Raw genomic sequence first — 21139 nt, 5'->3', positions numbered from 1 at the left:
TACCCAGTAACGAAACATACGAGTAACGATACTGTTTAGAAAGTAACGTTTCGTTACTCGTTACTGAAGTGAATACCCGCATTTTAGTAACGAATACATACGATTTGCTACAGCTCTAGTTAGTAGTAAATGAAGTGATTTAAATGTGTGTTTGATTGAGCGAATAATAAAAGTAAATTGAGTTGAAATAAAGTGTGTTCTTATTTGAACGGAAATATAAGTGGAAATTAAAATAAACGAAATAAGTTTTATTGTGAACCCGGAATAAAACATTACAATATATACCTGAGTACATATGAACATGTTCGTCTGCATCATGACTCTGATGCAGACGAACATGTTCGTCTTCGCCGTAATCTTCCTATAATCTTTAATTATGAAGTTCTCTGCATTTTCATCTATTCTTTCTATCCAACATCTGTGGTCGGCCATTCCATTTGCATTTTTAGGACATTTTCACGCTTATTATTCAGTTTATCTCGGTGAAGAAGCAATACTTTTTCTTGAAACTTGGTGGGTCTTAAGGGCTCATAATAAAGTTGAAGTTCTAGAAGTTTAAAAAAAAAACTAATTCAAAATAGCTAAATTATTAACAGAAAAAGGCGGTAACGGAAAAGAAGGGTTGGGGTCGAAATTCTGTATGTTGCAAAATTCTGTATTCAAAATACTGTATGCCAAAATACTGTATGTCAAAATTCTGTATGTGCAGAATGCTGTAGGAACAAAATTCTGAAAGTCAAAATTCTGTATAGCAAAATTCTGGTTGGTCAAAATACTGTATTTCAAAATTCTGTACATCAAAATTCTGTAAATCAAAATTCTGTAAAAATGCTGTAAAAAAATATCGTTTTGATAATGTAAAAAAGTGCGCGCGCACTTTTTTACATTATCAAAACGATATTTTTTTTACAGCATTTTTACAGAATTTTGATATACAGTATTTTGCCGTACAGAATTTTACAAAACAGAATTTTGCATGTCAGTATTTTGTTGATACAGTATTCTGACGTACAGAATTTTGTATTTACAGTATAATGACGTACAGAATTATGGTATTACAGTATTTTGATCCCACAGAATTTTGTCGTACAGAATTTTGACAAGCAGAATTATGACCCGCTCCCGGAAAAGAATTGTACGCGTCTTCTCCGTTACCCTTTATCTGCGAATAAGTTGGTTAAGTTTAATTAGAACATCAACTTTATCATGAGCCCTTGAGACCTATCTACCAAGTTTCAAGAAAAAAAGATTGCTTCCAAAACGAGATAAACTGAAACAAGGTCAATATGTCTTCTCCGTTACTTTGGAATGGCCGTGGTTCTTAAAAACTCTTTCAATGCAGACTCATGTATTATGTATATAAATCCACCTTTAAGGCTCAACTTTAATAGGCATGCACGAACTAAATGGATTTCGGAAAACTTAATACCTATCTAACTGTAAGAAATTTAATTTCAAATGCTTTTTTTTTAATTTATTGTTTCTGTGATACTTTATGCTTTTATTTTTAGGGGTGACTGTAATTATTTAATTCTTTTATATTTCAACCCTTAACTGATGTGGTGGGTCCAGGGCACCTACGCCTTTTTTTTTAAATTAAAAAATACCGGTTGTGACTGAATTTTGAAGTGCAAATTTTAATTTGAAAACTAATTTTCCCATTTTTTTAATTTTTTTAACTGGTTTGGAAATTGTTATGTTTGAAAGTTTTATAAAGAAATTTGTAAAAAAATTCAATTTTGTATTTTGTTTTATCATTTAAAAACACCTGGGTCCACTGGACCCACGACTTTAGATATATCAGTAAATTTCATAACATCAGGTAAGGGTTAATAAACATTTGAGAGCCTTCAATAAAAAATACTCATTTTATTAGTTATCATGTTTAAACCAAACAGGTTGATCATTACAACTGTCATCTACGGCCATATTATTCACTAGTTTAAAAAATACATCTGAATGTAAAGAAATTGAAATGTCAAAAATAAATCCAAATCCATAATATTCACGTTAAATCCAAATAAATTTAAACTGCTCTCTGGAAGTCTGTTTAAATTTATAAATCCAGATGTAAAATTAATTTTCACAGTTTTCAGTTGCCTTTCCAAGTGTTTTGAGAAGGAAAAATAAAGATAAATGCAAATTATACAAAATTTATTATAATTTGTTTTGAGTGAATAATATGAACAAAAAATTAAATCATTGGATTTATGAAATTCAGATTAAATGGATTGGATTTCAAATTAACTTTAATCCAAACTAAATCCAGAGTGAATAATATGACGGTTAATGGATGAACGGAGAATAAAAAGAAATAATTAGGCTTTAAACTGTTATAAAATCATTTTCGCCAAAAAGTGGACATATTCGCAAAACAAAAACAAAATAAATACTTACGAGTCTTATTACTGTACTGAGTTGCAGTAGTAGGCTATTATTGAGTACAAAACTCTCATTAGGTTATCTTTGATAAGAAAACAAATAGGTAATAAGAAATACAAGAAAGTAAACACATAATAATTAATTTCGGGCTTCAGTTTTCTTATCAAACTCTAGCAACGTAATTGATTCCCCATATGCATGTATAGTATATGTAGGTATATAATTTCAAGAGCATTGAAATAGCTTTGATTTTTTAGATAAAGCGTTTTATCTTAGTTTCTGGGCACATACAAAACCATTTAAAAATTTAATGCGACGCCATTGATGTCATTTTTAGTCTTCTTTATACAACATGGCAATTTTGAATGGAGATTTCGTTGCTCTAGCTATATTGTTGTTAATAAATGTCTTTACTTCTGATTGTTCTAAGCTTCAAATGCGTGTTGTTGGCGGGTCTGCTGCTCCAGCCAATAGCGCTCCATTTATTGTGTCCTTGCAACAAGTAACTTCCACCAAAAATGTACATTACTGCGCTGGAACAATTTTAAATACTAATTGGATAGTGACTGCAGCCCATTGCCTATCATCTAGCAATTTGGTCTATAATTCGGTAGTTTTGGCAGGAAGTATTCTGGTAAGTGGGACTGCTAGCACAGCACAAACACGAAGCATAAGCTACTACGTGGTGAACGATCTCTATGTTGGGGGAACAGCTCCATACGACATTGGATTGGTCTATGTTGCCACTGCTTTCACATGGACTAATGCTGTGAAACCAGCTGCATTACCAACAGCTGGTGCCGTGCCGACTGGAACGGCTTCGTTGTATGGTTGGGGCAGTACATCTACATCTTCAGAGGCAATTTACCCAACAACACTGCAAGTGGCAAGTTCAGTGACAATCATAACTTTGGCGACGTGCGAAAGTGCTTTGGGAAAGGATTTGTCAGTTAACCTACATGACACAAACATCTGTACTGGCCCTTTGACAGGAGGAATAAGCATTTGTACATCCGACTCAGGTGGACCACTTATGCAGGGAAACACATTAATTGGAATTGTTTCGTGGGGCAAGCTTCCATGTGGGCAAACCAATTCACCCTCTGTTTATGTGCTTGTCTCCGATTTTATCTCATGGATTTTTAGCAATCAAAAAGTGCCAAGTTTATTTTAGTTCTAAATAAAAAAAAAAAGAATTTTTAAAAGTAATTTACATTTCTTGAAAATATGTGTGTTTTATTAACAGTTACCGTTTTGTAAACTCAGTACCTATAAATTTAAAGGGTTTGCATCCTATGATACAGCTGATTCTTTTTCTTCATTTTATGAAAATAGTACCTACCTATAGCCTGGTACGCTGATTGCGCTAAATTTTAGCTCCCATACAAATTATCGAAAAATTTTATCTGAGCTAAAATGAATCCCATACAAATTATGGAAAACTTGTATGTGAATTTTATCTCGGCTAAAATTTAGCGCGAACAGCGTACCAGGCTTATGGAAAATTGACAAACTTGGAAATTTAAAACATCCTTTCTGAAGAATTAAGATTTTTGAGTTCTGCCGGTTTTCTTTAACAGCGACGAAAAGTATTCGTTTGTTGTGGTTTACAAACAAATTTCTTTCTAAATACATATTAATTTTTGAATTATTATTTGAAATAATAAATTAAATTAAAGGAATTTATTGTGTTGTTGCATAATTTTTACTCAGCTAAGTATTGAGTTGCCACAAAAATGTTGTTGAATATGTAGTTCTTTTTGAAAAAGATATGTACGTGTACGTAGGTATGTTTATAGAATAATAAAAAATAATTTAATTTAAAGTAGGTAGGTATAGCAATTTAGGCACTTTAGCAATTTAGTCAAAATATGGTCGCAGTTTTTGCAGGACAATATTTTGTTCATACAATGTGTTGTGGTGTATGTCCTTATCATAAAAATTTATATCTTGGAAAAGAGGTTGGTATCGTTTTTGTTTAATAGCACAATTTTTACTGGTTTAAACCCAAATTGACCAACTTATTAACAATACAATTATACACTTCCGTGTGTTTTTAATGTTTTTAGTTACTGAAGGGTTATGTGAGATAACACTCTAATTCTCTAATAAGAGCTCTAATCGTGGAAGTTTGAATCCTAAATATAAGAAAATGATAATACATGCATATTTGGTAGGTATAGAGTGTTTCCATATGAAAGATTCTTCCAAAAGAGAGTGCCCAAAAATAAATGGGAGAAAAAATCCAGTATCGATAATATTTTGTTTAACAAAAAAACATCCCCGGTCCTTGTTATGTTTTTTTTCAAGTTATCAATTTTTTTTGTTTTGTTTTTAGTTTAATGAGATCCAGCATCGAAAAATACCCTAACTTTAGTTTGTTTTTTAAAATGACCCTGTATGCTTGATCTTGGGAAAGACACCCAAGACATAGTAAGAAAAATTTTCAGGTCAGTTTTCAGGTGTTATCAATGGAAAAAGTTGATCGATTCAGGGTGGATCAAATACTAAAAACTAAATTAGTACTTATGTAATGGTGGAGTAAAATTAGATTTAAACCTCGGAATCCAGGGAAAGTCGATGAATCTGTCAAACGAGTATAGGGCTGCATTATTAAAAGTTCAAATAAGAAAGTAAAAAAAAAAAAATTCACCGCTCTCGATTATAACAATTTTTAAGGACCATTTAGGTACTGTCATTCCGTATGAAAGCATTCAATCGGAATTGCTGTCTCATTTTAGATTTTGCTCAAACTTTGTAGGGAAGTTCTTTAGGACCGTACGAAAGCAAATCCATGATGATTTAATTTTAAGTTGCGTGGTTTCCCCGCTAACCGCATTTACACTTTTGCAAAACGTCATTTTCATGTTACTATAGTTTTTTTTTTGTTGTTGGTAATAAATGTATCATTAAAGTTTATTTATAATTACACGCTCAACGCGTAATATCTGACGTAAAAATGACGTCACAATCTGTCCCAAGAGTGTCACTTGTCGCGTGCGTCGTGTGATCGTCAACGAAAACTGCTGTCACTGCGTTGACGGGTACGATGACACTCGCGTTGACACACATTTTTGGGTCAAAGCATTGACTATTTTCGATGACCGTGTAATATCTCTGTCACCGACGACGCGACGTTAGGACGCGTTGACACGGTTTTAGGACTGTGTGGCATCGCAGTGACCGGACCGTGTCCCAGCGTTGACGTGGCAGCATTTAATATCGTGTCATCGTTTTAGCATTGTATATACAGGGTGTCCCAAAAGTAATGGATCAAATGAAATATGCTGATAGGCCAACTTAAGGGCTCTCAGAATTTGGTAACTTGTTCATCCCAAATCCTTACGGTTTTCGATTTAATGTAGTTTTTGTGAAATTTTGAAAAATCCCGACTGTGCAACAGTATTTTAAAAAAAATTTATATGGTGTGACACTGGTTTACTATTGATTAATTAAAATACTTTTTATTTCATACGCCATTTTGCTGCAAATTAATTAACAGTTTAAAGTTTTATAAAAACTCAATTTCTTAATTTTATTTCAGAGCAGTTTTCAAAATTGTATAAAAATTTCCAAAGTTGAATTTAGAACGAAAGATATTACAATTTGAATGCAAAAACACAGAGGTTTTCAGAGCAAAATAACAAACAAAAATCGAGGATTTTATTCAAAAAGAAATAAACAAACAACAGTCGTGAAAATGTGTTTATTTTTCTTTTTAATTTTTCTCTTTTGTTCTAACTTCAACTTTGGAAACTTGAATACATTTTTGAAAACTGCAATAACACGGCAAGTTTTCAAAATAATAAACCAGTGTCACACCATATAAATTTTTTTCAGGGTGTTGCTCTGAAATAAAATTAAGAAATTGAGTTTTTATAAAACATTAAACTGTTAATTAATTTGCAGCAAAATGGCGTATGAAATAAAAAGTATTTTAATTAATCAATTATTTCTTATTAATCAACAATGTTTTAGTGAAAGAATTGTAAAAAACAAAAATCAATTATGAGCGGAGGAAGCAAAATACTGTTGCAAAGTCGGGATTTTTCAAAATTTTACAAAAACCGCATTAAATCGAAAACCGTAAGGATTTGGGATAAACAAGTCTAAAAATTCTGAGAGCCCTTAAGTTGGCCTATCAGCATATTTCGTTTGATCCATTACTTTTGGGACACCCTGTATGTATATTCCTATTGTACTCTCATGAAGCAGAATTTTCTGTTTTTCATGGCCACTGGTGGGATCGCTAGTTTGTTTTAAATTTGAAACTTTTCCAGACAATTTAAGTGCAGATCTACTAAAAGATGTCGCTAAGAAATTTTCTTCGATTGATAGTGCTATAGAATTATATATACAATGGTTTCAGTTTAACATTGTTTTTTGTATAGAAATTAGGGCCAGTTTGTTCACAGTCGAATATATTTTAATCAAGGATTGCTCCATAGAAAAATCCTTGATTAAAAGATAATCGAGTGTGAACAAACCGGCCCTTAGTGTTGAAAGTTTGAACTTCTTTTCGAAGGCGATTATTTGAAACGTGTACTGAACGAAAAACTGTAAATGGCAATTTTGATAAGATGGAAAAGGAAACCAAAGAAGGTTGGTCGTTAGACCATTCCGTTTTTGAGGAAGGGGGGTTCTCATTACATATTTTTTTTTAATTACATGAGACCAAAAAAAAAACAACATGGCATCCCTGTTGGATTCAAATTTTTTTTACAGAAAATCAAAAATCATTTTTGTATTCTAACATTTTAAGACCACAACCACTAACATTAGTTGCGACATTCTTATGCTATAAGCGTTTGAAGGTAGCCATATTGAATTGTTTTCAATTTTTTTAAAAATCAAACGTGGAAACTTTTTTAATTTTTCGACAAAACTTTAGTAATTTAACATTTATTTTCGTTCAAAAATCTTATCTGAATTTATTTAAGTGCATTGCGAACATCTCGAAATATTAACACTTCAATGCAACCATGTCAAACAAATTTTCGGTCCTTTTTTACTTGCGATATAGGTACTACATCAAGTTATGCATTCGTGCAAAAAAAAAATTGAGATAACATTTTTCCATGACATTACGATGGTAGACAATGCCAGAAAAGTGGGTCCCGGAAGTCCGTCTGTCAGTCTGTCAGTCTATCAGTCTGTCAGTCTGTCAGTCTGTCAGTCTGTCAGTCTGTCAGTCTGTCAGTCTATCAGTCTGTCAGTCTGTCAGTCTGTCAGTCTGTCAGTCTGTCAGTCTGTCAGTCTGTCAGTCTGTCAGTTTGTCAGTCTGTCAGTCTGTCAGTCTGTCAGTCTGTCAGTCTGTCAGTCTGTCAGTCTGTCAGTCTGTCAGTCTGTCAGTCTGTCAGTCTGTCAGTCTGCCAGTCTGTCAGTCTGTCAGTCTGTCAGTCCGTCAGTCTGTCAGTCTATCAGTCTGTCAGTCTGTCTGTCTATCTGTATAAGGAGCTACAGCCTAAACGGATGAACCAATTGAAGTCAAACTTGGTATGTAGCGTTATTTGGCAACTCTCCAGAGGTGTTTTTGGAATTAATTTTTTTGGACCAAAAATAACGGTACTTGCCATATACCGATTTTAGTAAAATTGATATATCTCGAAAACGGCTCTAACGATTTTGTTTAAAAAATTCAAATAGTAGTTTTAAGCTAAGGTCTATCTTCTTATGAAAAAATTTTTGTTTGAAAATCATTATCTACGGTACCTTCCATAGAACCGTTTATATGTATGTAGTTATTATTCCTTCTTGCTTTTGGTAAAGGCCATATTATTCACTAGTTTAAAAAATACATCTGGATGTAAAGAAATTGAAATGTCCAAAATAAATCCAAATCCATGATATTCACTACCACACTGAGAAAAAAATAATTATTTTTTACTATTTTCATAGTTAAAATCGGGATAACTATTTTGGATTTGGATTTATTTTTGACATTTGACAATTTAACATCCAGATGTATTTTTTAAACTAGTGAATAATATGGCCGTAAGTCAATTGTTTTGATTTCAAATATCGTTTTTTTTATGCAAAAAGTCGGCTACGAGATTTTGCTTTGTATCGAACCGTGTGATCAAAGTTTTGCGAGTTAATGCCTTGACACTGACAATGATAAGTAAACGTCACTTTATATATATAAGTATAAAGTTTAATAGGTTTTCCAAAAAGTGTGACTATAAGGCCAATACTTTTGAAAATTATTCTTCGAGATATCGTAAGAAGGAAATTATATGGGAGGAAATGTCTTTTTCTCTTCATTTAAGCTGGAAAGACAAAATGGTTGAACTATATTTTTGTAAATTTCCTTATACATTTTTTTCGTGGGGTTCAGGCCTCACGTGTGTAATGGTGTGATTTTTTCTAGGTTTGTACTGTAGGAACAAGCTACAAAATTTTTTTTTTATTTTACCACACTTGTTAACCCACAGAAGTTAAAAATTGTAAATTTTATATTACCATCACAGTTTTTATTGAAGGTTTTGAATGAACAACAACTTGTTTGTGTTACCATCAAGTAAAGCTGGAGTTACATCTGTTTTTAATCTTTATTTTATAATTTTATGGCTCTCCTTAAAAAGAATACAATTTTAGAAATGCATTAACATTTTTTTGGGGGCTATTTGATGTTTTATTATCCACGAGTTAAACGCAGAGACACGAACATACACGGAGGGAGAATTCTTCTGGCCGCACGGAGTTTTCCCCCAGGATATTATACCAACTAAAGTCTTTCCTTGAATAAGAGGTCCTCCAGAATCGGATTTGCATATGCTTATTCCGCTATTCGAATCACCAGTGCACACATTGGTGTCATGCAAGTTTGAACCATGTGATCCAAGTTCATTTTCGCATTCTGATAATGTAATTATTGGTATCGAACTCACAACCTGAAATATTTATTAAATTTATCTATTAATTTATTAATGTATACATTTATTAACGAACTTGAAGTGAAGAGGGAAATTTATCAGCTGCTGTTGTCGACGTACTCCCCCATCCGTACAGAGACGCAGTTCCACTGGGAGTAGAATCGGCCTTAGGAAGAACAGCGGGCCCAACAGCTGAAGTCCATTTGAAGGCTAACTTTGTATAAACTAAACCAATGTCATAAGGAGCAATGCCTCCCACAAAGAGCTCATGTACCACGTAGTAGTCAATATTACGCTTCTGGACAGTACTAGTACTACCATCTACTAAAATGCTTCCAGCTACTAACACGGTACTATAAGCTAAAGTTTTTGAAGACAGGCAGTGAGCAGCGGTGACCACCCAATTGGCGTTGAGTATTGTTCCTCCGCAATAATGAATATTTTTCCCTTTTTCGGATTTTTGAAGTGACACAATAAACGGAGCACTATTTGCGGCTGCTTTTTTTCCTCCCGCTATACGTGATTGGCCAGCTACACTTGTCGAACTCGTAGCGTAGCATATTAAAAATATTGCAAGAGTAGCGATACACCTTGATCTGTTCGCCATGCCTGCCAAAAGCTTTCTGACTCTCACTCAAACCTAAGGGAGTATATATCAATAAAATATGTATATCGTGGAGATCTTTTATTTATCGCAAAAGTCTTGGCGCTGTGAACGTTTAATTGCCTTTTAATGCTACTAGAACACTTGGAGTATCTGCATACACACTTTAAAGAGAAACAAAATAGTTCATTTAAGTAAAAGTTATAGCTTATTGTTTTATTTAAAGTATTTATTTTCATTTTTCTATATCTTATCATTATCACAATTCTTAGAAAAAGATTGGAAATTACAAAGAAATGAAAGCTTTAAAATCAGCAACATTTAAGTTTACGTTTGTTTTTAGAAGAAAAATACTTTGGTTGCGTTACGCAGCCTTTAAACACTCACGGTTTTTTCGTAAATAAGCATTGGTTTGAGTAAAGAGGATACAAATATCTAATGTGAAAGCATTGATTATCATTGATTTTGATTAATTTATTCAGTTGTTGAAACGTCAATCACCTCGTGTCGTGTATTTGCTGAACTTTGATTTATCTTCATAAATTTGTTTTTATTTTGTTGTTGTTCTAAGAACTTTTTTGGAACATCCTTTCTTAACCTAGTAGGTAGTTCCATACAAATTGTTTGAACTCTTGAGTATACTCGATCCTCGATACCCACGGATAAAAAAAAAACAGATTGACTCAGGGGCGAACGCAGGGGGGAGGGGGGGTTTTGGCGGTTGAAACCCATCCAAAATGTTTTGTTTTAAAGAAAAAAAAAAACACTTATATGTTGCTAAAATTCCCAAACTTTAGGACTTATAAAGTAGATAAATATTATGTTATAATTTCGCTATGTCAATGTGGATTGATTGGTGGGTCCTGCAAGAAAACAAATTGAAAACTGATGGATTCAAGCCATTTTTTACTAACAATTTTTGGCTTTATATAAAATCTAAGTGATTTTTTACAAAAAAAAGAAGCTATTTTTTTGTTTAGAGCAAGCTGTATACTAAATACTACTGTCAGAGGGTTCTACGGTATTGCGTAAATGTATGGGAGAAATTGAGATAGATACATAGCTAGTTATATTTCACAAATTTTCTGAGCCACAAGTCGCTATCGAGATATTTAGATTATTACTCAAAAGAAACGCCTCTTCAATGTCATAACTTTTTTCATATTTTTTCCCATTGACCGAACTACTTTACGAAGAATGATTTGGAAGCATATATTTGCTGCAGTTATGGATATTGCTAATAAGTAATAAGTTTGAATTACAATTGCAAGTACACACATTATCGCAAAACAAAGGAACCGAGAGAATTATGAAGGCGGTAGAGTATTTTTCGTAGGTTGGTCTATGTTCCGTTTTTGAACCATTTATACAGTTAAAAAATTTACAGAGCTTGGTTTGTTCGTTCTGGTAGTGAGTCCCATGTCAACCACCCACTACCATAAGGCCCCGCTCGCACTAGTGCGGAATTAAGTTGCAACAGTTGCTTTTCAAGTGACGATACGATATGATATGTTCCCCAAAAAACATATTCAGCACTATTGTGAGTTTCACGTCCACCCGAAAAAATTAAATTTCACTTTTCTTCTAGGCATTGTGAGTTGCAGGCGACAAGTTGTTCGCCTCCCGAATTTCGTATTTTGAACTTTTTTTTCAGTTAAGGGCCCAACCCATAGAATCCGTTGCGTCCGTTGCGTCGAAGTTTTTGACTGACAGCTCGATAAAATACACACGTTCTTATGGGAAGTCCGTCTCCGTCCGATCCGTCGCTTATGGGTCGCTTCCCATAAGAACTTGTGTATTTTATTTTAAAACTTCGACGCAACGGATTCTATGGGTCGGGCCCTTTTATATGGGAGGTAAGCAGGGGGCCATTCGGCAAAAGTGAGTTTCTCTGTGTAAACGAAAAAAAAATGGCCTTGCAAACAAGGCACAGAAAAACTCAAGCAAAAAAATCACACCTGCGCAATTGGGCCCAGCTCACTTAAATTTTGGAAAAAAAAAGTTTAGCGGAAAGTGCTGATTTCTTCCTATAAAACTTGCAATAGCTTTTTAAATTATTGTTTAAAAATCAATTGTCCACGTGAAACTTAAACGGGCTGATTAATAACACAAAAAAATAGAAAGCTAATTTTTTAAAACCCCCCCCCCCCCCTCCGAAATTTTTTTCTGCGTTCGCCCCTGGATTGACTGTTCATAAACACTAGGCTTTACTCAAAATCATCGAAAGTGATCGAAAAATCAGGAACAGTTTGAACAATGAAAACAACCACTTCCAATTTCTACACCCTATAGGTACCTGTTGCATATTTTTTTTTTATTTAGGTTTTGAGTGTTGGTTGTTTACGGTACAACTGCAATTAAAGCAAGTTATTTAATTTTACAATTGTGGTTTTAGAAAGAGTTTATCAATGACTGAGTAAATAAAAGAGTAATTAACTGGGAATGGCCAGTTAATTTGTGCAGGTAGATACGTAATAGAAACATATCCTTAAAAAATATGAAATAGTGCAATTGGGGATGATTGTTTTTAAAAAAAATTACTATTTTTTCGGGTAGGTATATTGGGGAAATTACAAATCTGCATGAAAGGGTAAAAGGGAAAGTTATGAATGAAATATTTTAGTTCAAAAGCTGATTTCTTTCGAGAATAATATTTAAATAGTAATCTTCTGAGTTCCTTTAAAAAATTAATAATTTTATAAGAAACAATGGAAGAACAAAGTATTAGGTTAAATCTTAATAATTAGGTATATAATAAAACACTTCTTATCCTCGTACAATAGTTGTATTTATTTACAAACGTTTTCGAAAAGTTAACTTTTCATCTTCAGGTGATAGCAAAAATAATTTTTGCTATCACCTGAAGATAGGGTTGCCAGATATATTTTGACGAAACTAGTAATCGAGATGCAAAATCCCGGACTTTCCCGGACAAAAAAATACAAAACTAGGACAAAAAAAAATGCATAATTTTATGAAAAAAATAACCGAACAATCCTATTAAAATTTAACTAAAAATCACATTTTTAACCATTTTTTTCTTATTTTTTCACAAATAAAAAAATAAATAAAAAACTCTGAGACAAAGTTTGGCCTTCTCGGTATAGTATTATAATAAACATTTGAGCTATAATACTACAAAAGTTGCAATGCAATTCCAGTTAAAAAAAATTTAAAATTCCATTGAAAACCAATTGCGCAAAATTTTAAACGATTTAGTTAAATGCAAATAAAATTTTTAGTAAGTTACTAAGTTAAGAAATGGTCTTTTTGACTTAGCAACTTACTTAAGTGGCTTTAGATTTTCCTTAATCGTTTAAAATTTTGCCATATTGTATATTTTTGAGTTTTGATTATATTGGAACAGAATACAAAACAGAATTGAGCAGATAATAAACCAAAATAAAAACGCCTCGCTTTTAATGAACTCGATTCGTTTTTTGAATAATAAGGGTCAATTTTTCAATAGTCGGATAAACCTCAGAGCTTATTCCTAGGAATAAGTTTTTTTTTATATTGACATGTATTCTTATGATAGTCTAACTGAAGATTAAAAAATTATTGCTAAATGAATTAAGAGTAGCATACAAGTAGTGAGATACTTAAAGGCTAGAAAAGAGTACAATCCCGGACATTTGATAGAAACTATCCCGGACGTCCCCCACATAGCCAAAAAAGAGTACATGTCCGGGAAAACCCGGACGGCTGGCAACCCTACCTGAAGATGAAAAGTTAACTTTTCGAATACGTTTGTAAATAAATACAACTATTATATAATAAATACAACTATTATATAATAATTTTTGCTATCACCTGAAGATGAAAAGTTAACTTTTCGAAAACGTTTGTAAATAAATACAACTATTGTACGAGGATAAGAAGTGTTTTATTATATACCTAATTATAAAACTCGTGCAGAAATTCCAAATATAATTCAATACGAATTAATAGATAATTTAAATCTTAATAATAATATATTTTGGATATTCTTCAATGGTGGTGTATACATATACAAGTGTCATAATTTTTAACTTAATTTAATTTCTTCAATTTTTTGTACCACCCTCGAACACTATGAACATTTCCTTTCCAGTTCGAGTAAATTCGATCACGTTAATCATGAACATTTTGTTCACGATCATTTTACTCGATTTTACTCGAACAGAAAAATGATCGTTTGAACTCGTTTGAAATGGAGGATTACTTACGAGTCATCATACTCGTAAACAGGAAATCTCGAACATATTTGAGTTGTGTTGAATCTATTTGTTCGAGATCGTTTTTTTCGAGTAAGTACTCGATGTTCGTAAACAATACTCGACTCGTTTGGTTCTCCGGTAGGTACCTAAGATTGGGTAAAACCCCAATGGGAAGTTGTTGGCAGCGACACTTCTTCCTGGCAGCAGCGAGAGAATTTCCTAAATAAAATCAATGATGGCGGCTATAGTTGCAGTTATATATGAACGTATGAAGCCCTTCATCGGCAATCTAAGAGGTCCTTATCAGTGGCTTAAAGTCGACCATCTACCAAATATTCACACTCTAGGCCCCCTTTAAACGCAGACAACAACACCAGCGCCTAGAAAGCCTCAAAGCGCTCTTTCGAGCACTACGGTCTCCCTATACCAGATTCTTACCATCTCAGTCCTACTATATGGTGCAAAGGCATGCAATTTGACGAAGGCGGATAAATGCACCTTGGGTTGTTTCGAGAGAAAAGTTCTTCGGGCGATTTTTGGTTCCGTGTGCATTGATGATAATTGGAGAGAGAGGATACAACATCGACCTGTATACGGGTTGTACAAGGACACTAACATAGCCTAAGGAGTAAAAGTGCAGTGTCTGAGATGACATGGACAAAAATTCACTGGGACGGAAAGTTATGGACGGACGGACGTGTAAAACTAGAAGCAGCTAGGTAAAGATAAAGCTAGCTGGAGAATCTTGTGAGTTGAGGCCCTAGTCCACAAAGTATTGAAGGGCCGCCTTATTGCACTGGTCACTCTAACTAAGTACGGGTATAAATATAATATAATATAATATATAAATACGAGGTCGTAGAGGGAGATCGGGAAAGTTTAATTCCGAAAGTTTTTAAGATAGGTAATTGTGAAATGGTTTATTAAAACTGTTTACTTTATAAATTGTAAAGTGTTATACTGAAACAAATTTGTGTTGAATATTGAATTTAAAGAAATAAAAGTCTAATAATAAGTGAGCATAAGTTTTATTGACCGCATTAATATTGCAGTAGGTATGTTGTGAAAATTTAGATTGTTTGAATTTAATTATTAATTTAATGTTAGAAAAATCGAAACTCCTCCTGCTCGTCGCATCCTAAATTGTAATCAGATAACCAAGTTTCAATTAAAACTCTATAATCCTTATCCTTCATAAAAAATGCGAAGTAATATTTTAATTGTGTTGATTAAAAACTAAACTTATTATAATTCGAACGAATAGACAAACACCTCTGTTTTATGAGCCGAAAAAAAGAGATAAGTAATAATTTCATTGACAATAACCTACATCTCGTTATTCCATTCAAACTTTTTTCTAATAAGCAAAAAAAAACTCGAAATTTATGACAACAATTTAACAGCATTAAAAAAAAACACTCCTACACACCATATAATCTTGAACTTCATCGTCCTTCCTTATCCATTACTATAATATAATGCTCTTATGGGCCGAATAATAAGAACAAGGAATGCTTTAGCTGTGATTTATGTAGGTTCATCCTAATGTGGGAATTGACTTTTTAGGGAAAACTCAGCAAGCAGACAAATGCAAAAGTAAAAACGTACAGACTAAGCAAAAATTGTTCATTCGAAAAATGAACATTGCTACATCAGCCTCAAACTAGAGCCCATGATGCGGTAGACTCTCTTTATGCTTTCTTAAATAATAATAAATTTTAAAGGTTTCAATTTAAAGATTAAACAACTCAAATATCCTTTTCACGACATCAGTCTGGGAACTGATGACAATGTTTGCCTACGTTAATGAGGGTTATTTCACTTGATATGCGTTTACATAACTATGATGTTTAACGACTCATAAATCTGCAAAAAGGATTATTATATTGGAGATATATTTCTTTATGAGATACTTTTATTTTTTGATGAAATTCTTATTCAAACCTTGAACTGTCTCCGAAAACATTATTGTCATTTGAGTTGGCAGAAACTATAAAAAATTATAGTTAAATTAGTTGTTTTGTAATTGAGTTGGCAGAAAGCTATATACAAAATTATAAAAATAATAATTAAATTTTGTATATAGGGGAAGTGGAGGCAAGACCGCCCCTTTAGTGTTTAACCGTCTTAAAAACCAATAAAAACATCTTTCAATTAAAATAAAGTGTTTATTTATTAATTTTGATGTTCTTTGTAGGAAATCTCATCTTAAAAAAAAAAAAAAAAACTGAACAAAAGATAATACGTTTTGAAAAAACATCTAACAAAAAACGGTCTTGCCCCCACATGGGGGCCCTATCAACTTCTGTTGATAATAAAGCGGTTTTTATCTTAAAATAGGGTCAATGTGGGTAAATGTAAACAGGGGTAAATGAAAACATGGCTCATAACAAGCTTCAGTTAAATCTCTTTGACGCATACATAAGTACAAATCGCGGACGCATTAATCTTTTAACTTATACGTCAAACTTATTGCTGTCAAGAGAGAATTCATTCGACGAGCGTATTTTCCGTGAAAGATAATTTTATAAAGTGCCTAACAAGTCGTTAGTCTTTCAGAAAAATTAAATATTTTTGCAGATTCAATTAAGTCAGTATAATTTGAAATACTTTATAGTTTTGAATTTTGATGTAGATTCTATGTGGAACAAAAAAATTTTAATATACAGGACATTTATGTCGATGTGTTTACATTTACCCCAGAATATTTTTTACAATGGGTAAATGTAAACAACGTATTCTGGGGGTAAATGAAAACATATATTTTTGCTGAAATTATTGGTTTTAATAAAAATAAAATATTTTTAGTCAATTACTATTGCTAAAGTTTCGCGGAGTCACATTTTAAAGTAGCCAACACCATAATTTTCAGTGGATGATGTTGCAAAATCGGTCTTTGACGTAAAAAAAAACAAAAATATGGCGTTCAGAGCTGCTCAGGATGCATATTGGGTGCCTATGTAAAGAATCAAAATAAGAAAACAAAAACTTTTATTGCAATTTGAAAAAGTTTTTGTCAAATACCTTCTTGAACGTTTTTCAAGTCTTTATCCATATGATAAGGAGGAAATTCTAAATTTTAAACCACTGTTTACATTTACTCCGAATTTGTAAAAAAAAAACACAAACATGGTGGGGTATTTGTAAACATGCCATATTTGACAGTAATTAAAGCCATCATTTCATATTTGCATTTGATACCTGTCAAGTTGTTCCGTGAAAACATATTAAAATCTAAAGTCAAAAGAAAAAAAAGACATGAAATTGTTTACATTTACCCACATTGACCCTATGGAATTTTGTTGCAATAATCACAAACGTATGCTACATTTTCATCGGTTGCCAACTTTTATTACAAAAAAAAAAAGTTAAAACTTTTAAATATTTCATTTAAAAAAGTACGAATTTCTTTTCACAAAAAAACATGACGATTTGATGAAAAATCACAAAATTTGCTATAACTCTTCGGGATTTCAACCAAACTAGCTCATACTTACAGACATAATCGATCTTACCATAAGCCATTTATTTTATATTAAAAGTCCTGCCAATTTAATTTGTTTTTCATACAACCTAGTACAAAAACCGTCTTGCCCCCACTTCCCCTATAATTTGTTTTTCGGCAGTACGTGTGATACTTCTTATTTTTCTTGAAAACTTTAAAAAAGCTCACAGAGCAGCAGGACATGTTTCGAATACAAAATCACATTAAGAGGGGTTGTTTAAACAGTATTAGAAAAAAGCCAAGAATGTCATAAAAAACTACTAAAAATGTTCTAAAAATCAAAGTAAGTTTCTTTTTCGATTTCCAGCTTTTTCCGAAATTTATAGCTGAAAAGTTGGCATATCAATTAATGAAGTTTGTTTTTTCATTTGATTATGTATCAGGGCTGCCAGGACTCATGATTTTAATGATTTCTGAATCAAATTAATAATAATTTTTTAATGTTTCGAAAATCATGTTTTTTCTTTAACCAAGAAAAAAAATTTAACAATCATTTTGTTAACCAACAACCTCTGACGAAATGAACTAAGTATCAGTCCGCGCTATTTTTAGTTTCCGGTGAAAATTTTTCTCCCCGAAATATTTTTGTTCCACTATAGTTTCTTGTGTGTCACCAAAATTGAAGTGAAAAACGAGCTGTATTACCGGAAAATAGTTCGAAATACGGGGAGTTTTCCGATCGTGAAAAACTTTTCGCCCAAACTCAGAATAAGGGAAAATTTACATATAATTTTTTCGGGTGGAATCTTGTTCACGTGAAAGCCACAATATGGCAGTGTAACTCCACTTTCAATTTTCTTGTCCTTAAAAAAATAAAGGATGCCATGTTGGATACAAGAATAAATATATCAAAAATATTACTTCTTATCCAGAAGAACAGAGAATTTTGTTTTGAATATATTAAAGATGTTTTTATAGTAAACAAAGCTGAGAAACTTCTTATCTAAAACAATCAATTTTATCTTCAAATGTTTTAAGTAACATCAATGATTTCAACGTGCGTCGGAAGTTTCCGTTTCAAATTTATAGATAATTTTCCCAATTTAAATTTTTCCTGAAAAGGGATAAAATGCGGGTGTTTTTCTACAGTTAATGCTATTTAAACAATGTTCCGTTGCGACACTTGACCGCGAAAAATGAGGATCATTGAGGCGTAATCAAATACAACTCTACAAGATATTAAGCACGGTCTGAAATTTATGGTTACTGTTATTCTATTGTCCCTTATATATATTTTCAGTTGTGTTTGGTTATTTTCATTTAAATTCTTGGTCACAATTTTTTATTTTGAAGTGGTAATCGTGATTAAGATACTTTTTTAATACTATTTTATAAAATAAATTCGAAGTTGTTGTTTTATTCCTCGCTCGTTACGATGTGGTTGTACATTTTTTGCTTCTTTTCCTTTTTTTGTTAGTAAATCATATTTTTTGAACTCAAATCAACCTTTTTATAATTTTTTTTAGTTTTTAATTAATTAATTTTTTTAATATAAGAAACTTTTACAAATTGGGGCGTATTCATAGACACTGGCCTGTATGCATAAAAAATAGTAAATATTAGCAATATGAAATTAATAAGTATAAACTAGGTTTGATATGCACAAAATGTGGATAAAAAAGTTCATACGTTACAATTTTTCAAGTAAAAGCATTTACTATTTTTTTTTGCATATGACCCACTGTTTAAGCTGATTTTAAGAAAAACTCGAGTTTATAACCATTTGAATTACTTTTGATAAACTCCAGACCAGTTTAATTTAAACAACAACTATGGATATAGCCGCCACAGTGACCCATTTAGACAAAAGTGCTTGCAATATTTATTTTTCGGGTGCGTCGATAATGAAAAACTTTTAGATCACTGGATTCACAAATGGTTGGAGGGTTGGAGCTCGAGTATTCGAAAAAAATTTTCAATTTGGGTTATTGGTGTGCCTTATAGAGCAAGTCAAAGTTAATAATTTTTTACTATGAAAAAAAAATCTGTTTTTTTATTTTTTTTTCTTAGCTTTGAGTGTTAAAACTAGGAAGAGGGCTCCTAAACCGTTTTGATTTTTATTTTTTTTCAAATGCTGTGTAAATATTTAAACCAAAAATTAAAAAAAAAATCAAAAAATTTATTTTTTAATTGTTTAATTTAATGTTTTTTGAAACACTGTTTTTTGCACACTTTTTCGACTTCAAATTGCATAGAAAAAAAAGATTCCTACGTAATCAAACCAAGCTCAGCTGATTCAAAATCCTTATATATTTCTTAATAAAAATCCAGCTCAGCTGCGTCATTTAGCATCCAACTGAGCTAGAGCGATTTGATTTGAAAAGGTCAGTCATTTTTTCGACATTTTTTTTTCATGTGTGAAAATAAAATCTTGGAAAATTAGAGTTCTTTGTTTTGTAAGTGGTGGATTTCAATAACATGATTTTTTATGAATATATTGGGACCAAGGAGATGGAAAAGAGAAGAAAACAAGCGATCCAAACGCGTTTTCGAGAAGAGCTTGGACTTGATGTGGATAAACCAAAGAAAGGCTATGGAAATACTAATAATGGAAACACTTCAAGGAGAACAATCAGATGCAACCGCTCGAATAACTGGAGTCAATGGAGAAGTTATTATGATGCTGAAAATAATACCTACTGAATGTTTTGAATTGCAGGGAAGTAGTGAATGTAGTTAAATTTGGAGAGTATACTAAAAGTATGTTCAGCGAGGTTTTTTCTAGATCAGAACAGGACAGCACAGCACAGTTTCGTGAGAAACGTCAGATCAAGTTAGAACAGTCATTTAAACGTCAGTTGTCAAAAATAAAAAAAAAAAAAAAACAAATTGTAAATTATATGAATTTTTTGCTTATCGGTTCTCGTTAGTTTTATTTATTTTTTGAGTTTTTACTGTGGAAAATATAATGAAAAATTGTTTTTAGTTAGAAAAACCACGAGCACCCGAGAAATATTCGCACAATTAAATCAAAACAAAAATAAAAAATGACAGCTTTGCTTTTGACACTTCTCACGCATCTGTTCTAACCTGATCTGACTGAAAAGCAAGAACAGAAAATCCTGTTCTAAACTGTTCTAGTTTTGTCAATGAACAGGAAACTAGAACAGTTCAGCACAGAAAAAATCTCAATGAACAGCAAAAAGCTGTACTTTTTTGCCTAGAACAGTCCAGCACAGCGTCAGTGAACAGACTTTAAGAAAACAGCAGAGCTTCTAAAAAAAAGTATCCTGAAAAACTACTCACGCCTACTCTTCACAAAATAATGGTCCATAGTCAAAATATCATCGAATATCAATCACTTCCACTTGGAGAACTGTCAGAAGAAGCCCAGGAGTGCCAAGTTAAAGACCACAAGAAGTACAGATATCAAAATACGTGCAAAGTTTCAAGGATTCGGCAGAATGAAGACCTATTTAACATGCTTGCAACCTCATCGGATACACCTATTTCTTCCTTAAGGCATGTAAGAAACCAAAAAGATCTGCAAGAACAATACTCTCCAGAAATGATGAGTTTATTACAAATAACCCCGGACTTAGATGATAGTTTTAAAGAAATCTAGAGTTTTTTA

The 21139-nt window shown here is 32.3% G+C and overlaps 3 protein-coding genes across 3 annotated transcripts in view; 1 reads left to right on the top strand and 2 right to left on the bottom strand.

Moving 5' to 3' along the window:
• Window positions 1-2685: 2685 nt before the first annotated feature.
• LOC129918538 (trypsin-1-like) lies at window positions 2686-3571 on the top strand. The gene has a single exon (XM_055999141.1). It carries the CDS (start codon window positions 2735-2737, stop codon window positions 3554-3556), a length of 822 nt encoding a protein of 273 aa, XP_055855116.1. The 5' UTR covers window positions 2686-2734; the 3' UTR covers window positions 3557-3571.
• A 5343-nt stretch (window positions 3572-8914) lies between these two features.
• LOC129918670 (lectizyme-like) lies at window positions 8915-9911 on the bottom strand. Its single transcript, XM_055999299.1, has 2 exons — window positions 9334-9911; window positions 8915-9275 (listed from the first exon to the last, which is right to left on the bottom strand). Exons 1-2 carry the CDS (start codon window positions 9862-9864, stop codon window positions 8976-8978), a joined length of 831 nt encoding a protein of 276 aa, XP_055855274.1. The 5' UTR covers window positions 9865-9911; the 3' UTR covers window positions 8915-8975.
• Window positions 9873-21139, bottom strand: part of LOC129918666 (uncharacterized) — a 27290-nt gene continuing 16023 nt past the window's right edge. Inside the window, exon 3 of the mRNA XM_055999295.1 lies at window positions 9873-10025. Coding sequence (XP_055855270.1) covers window positions 9997-10025 — 29 coding nt within the window. The 3' untranslated portion in view covers window positions 9873-9996. The remainder of the gene's footprint in view (window positions 10026-21139) is intronic.

This window comes from Episyrphus balteatus, chromosome 4 (genome assembly GCF_945859705.1).
Source record: "Episyrphus balteatus chromosome 4, idEpiBalt1.1, whole genome shotgun sequence".
NCBI classification, from domain to species: Eukaryota; Metazoa; Arthropoda; class Insecta; order Diptera; family Syrphidae; genus Episyrphus; species Episyrphus balteatus.
This window is presented reverse-complemented; position numbering and strand designations above follow the sequence as displayed.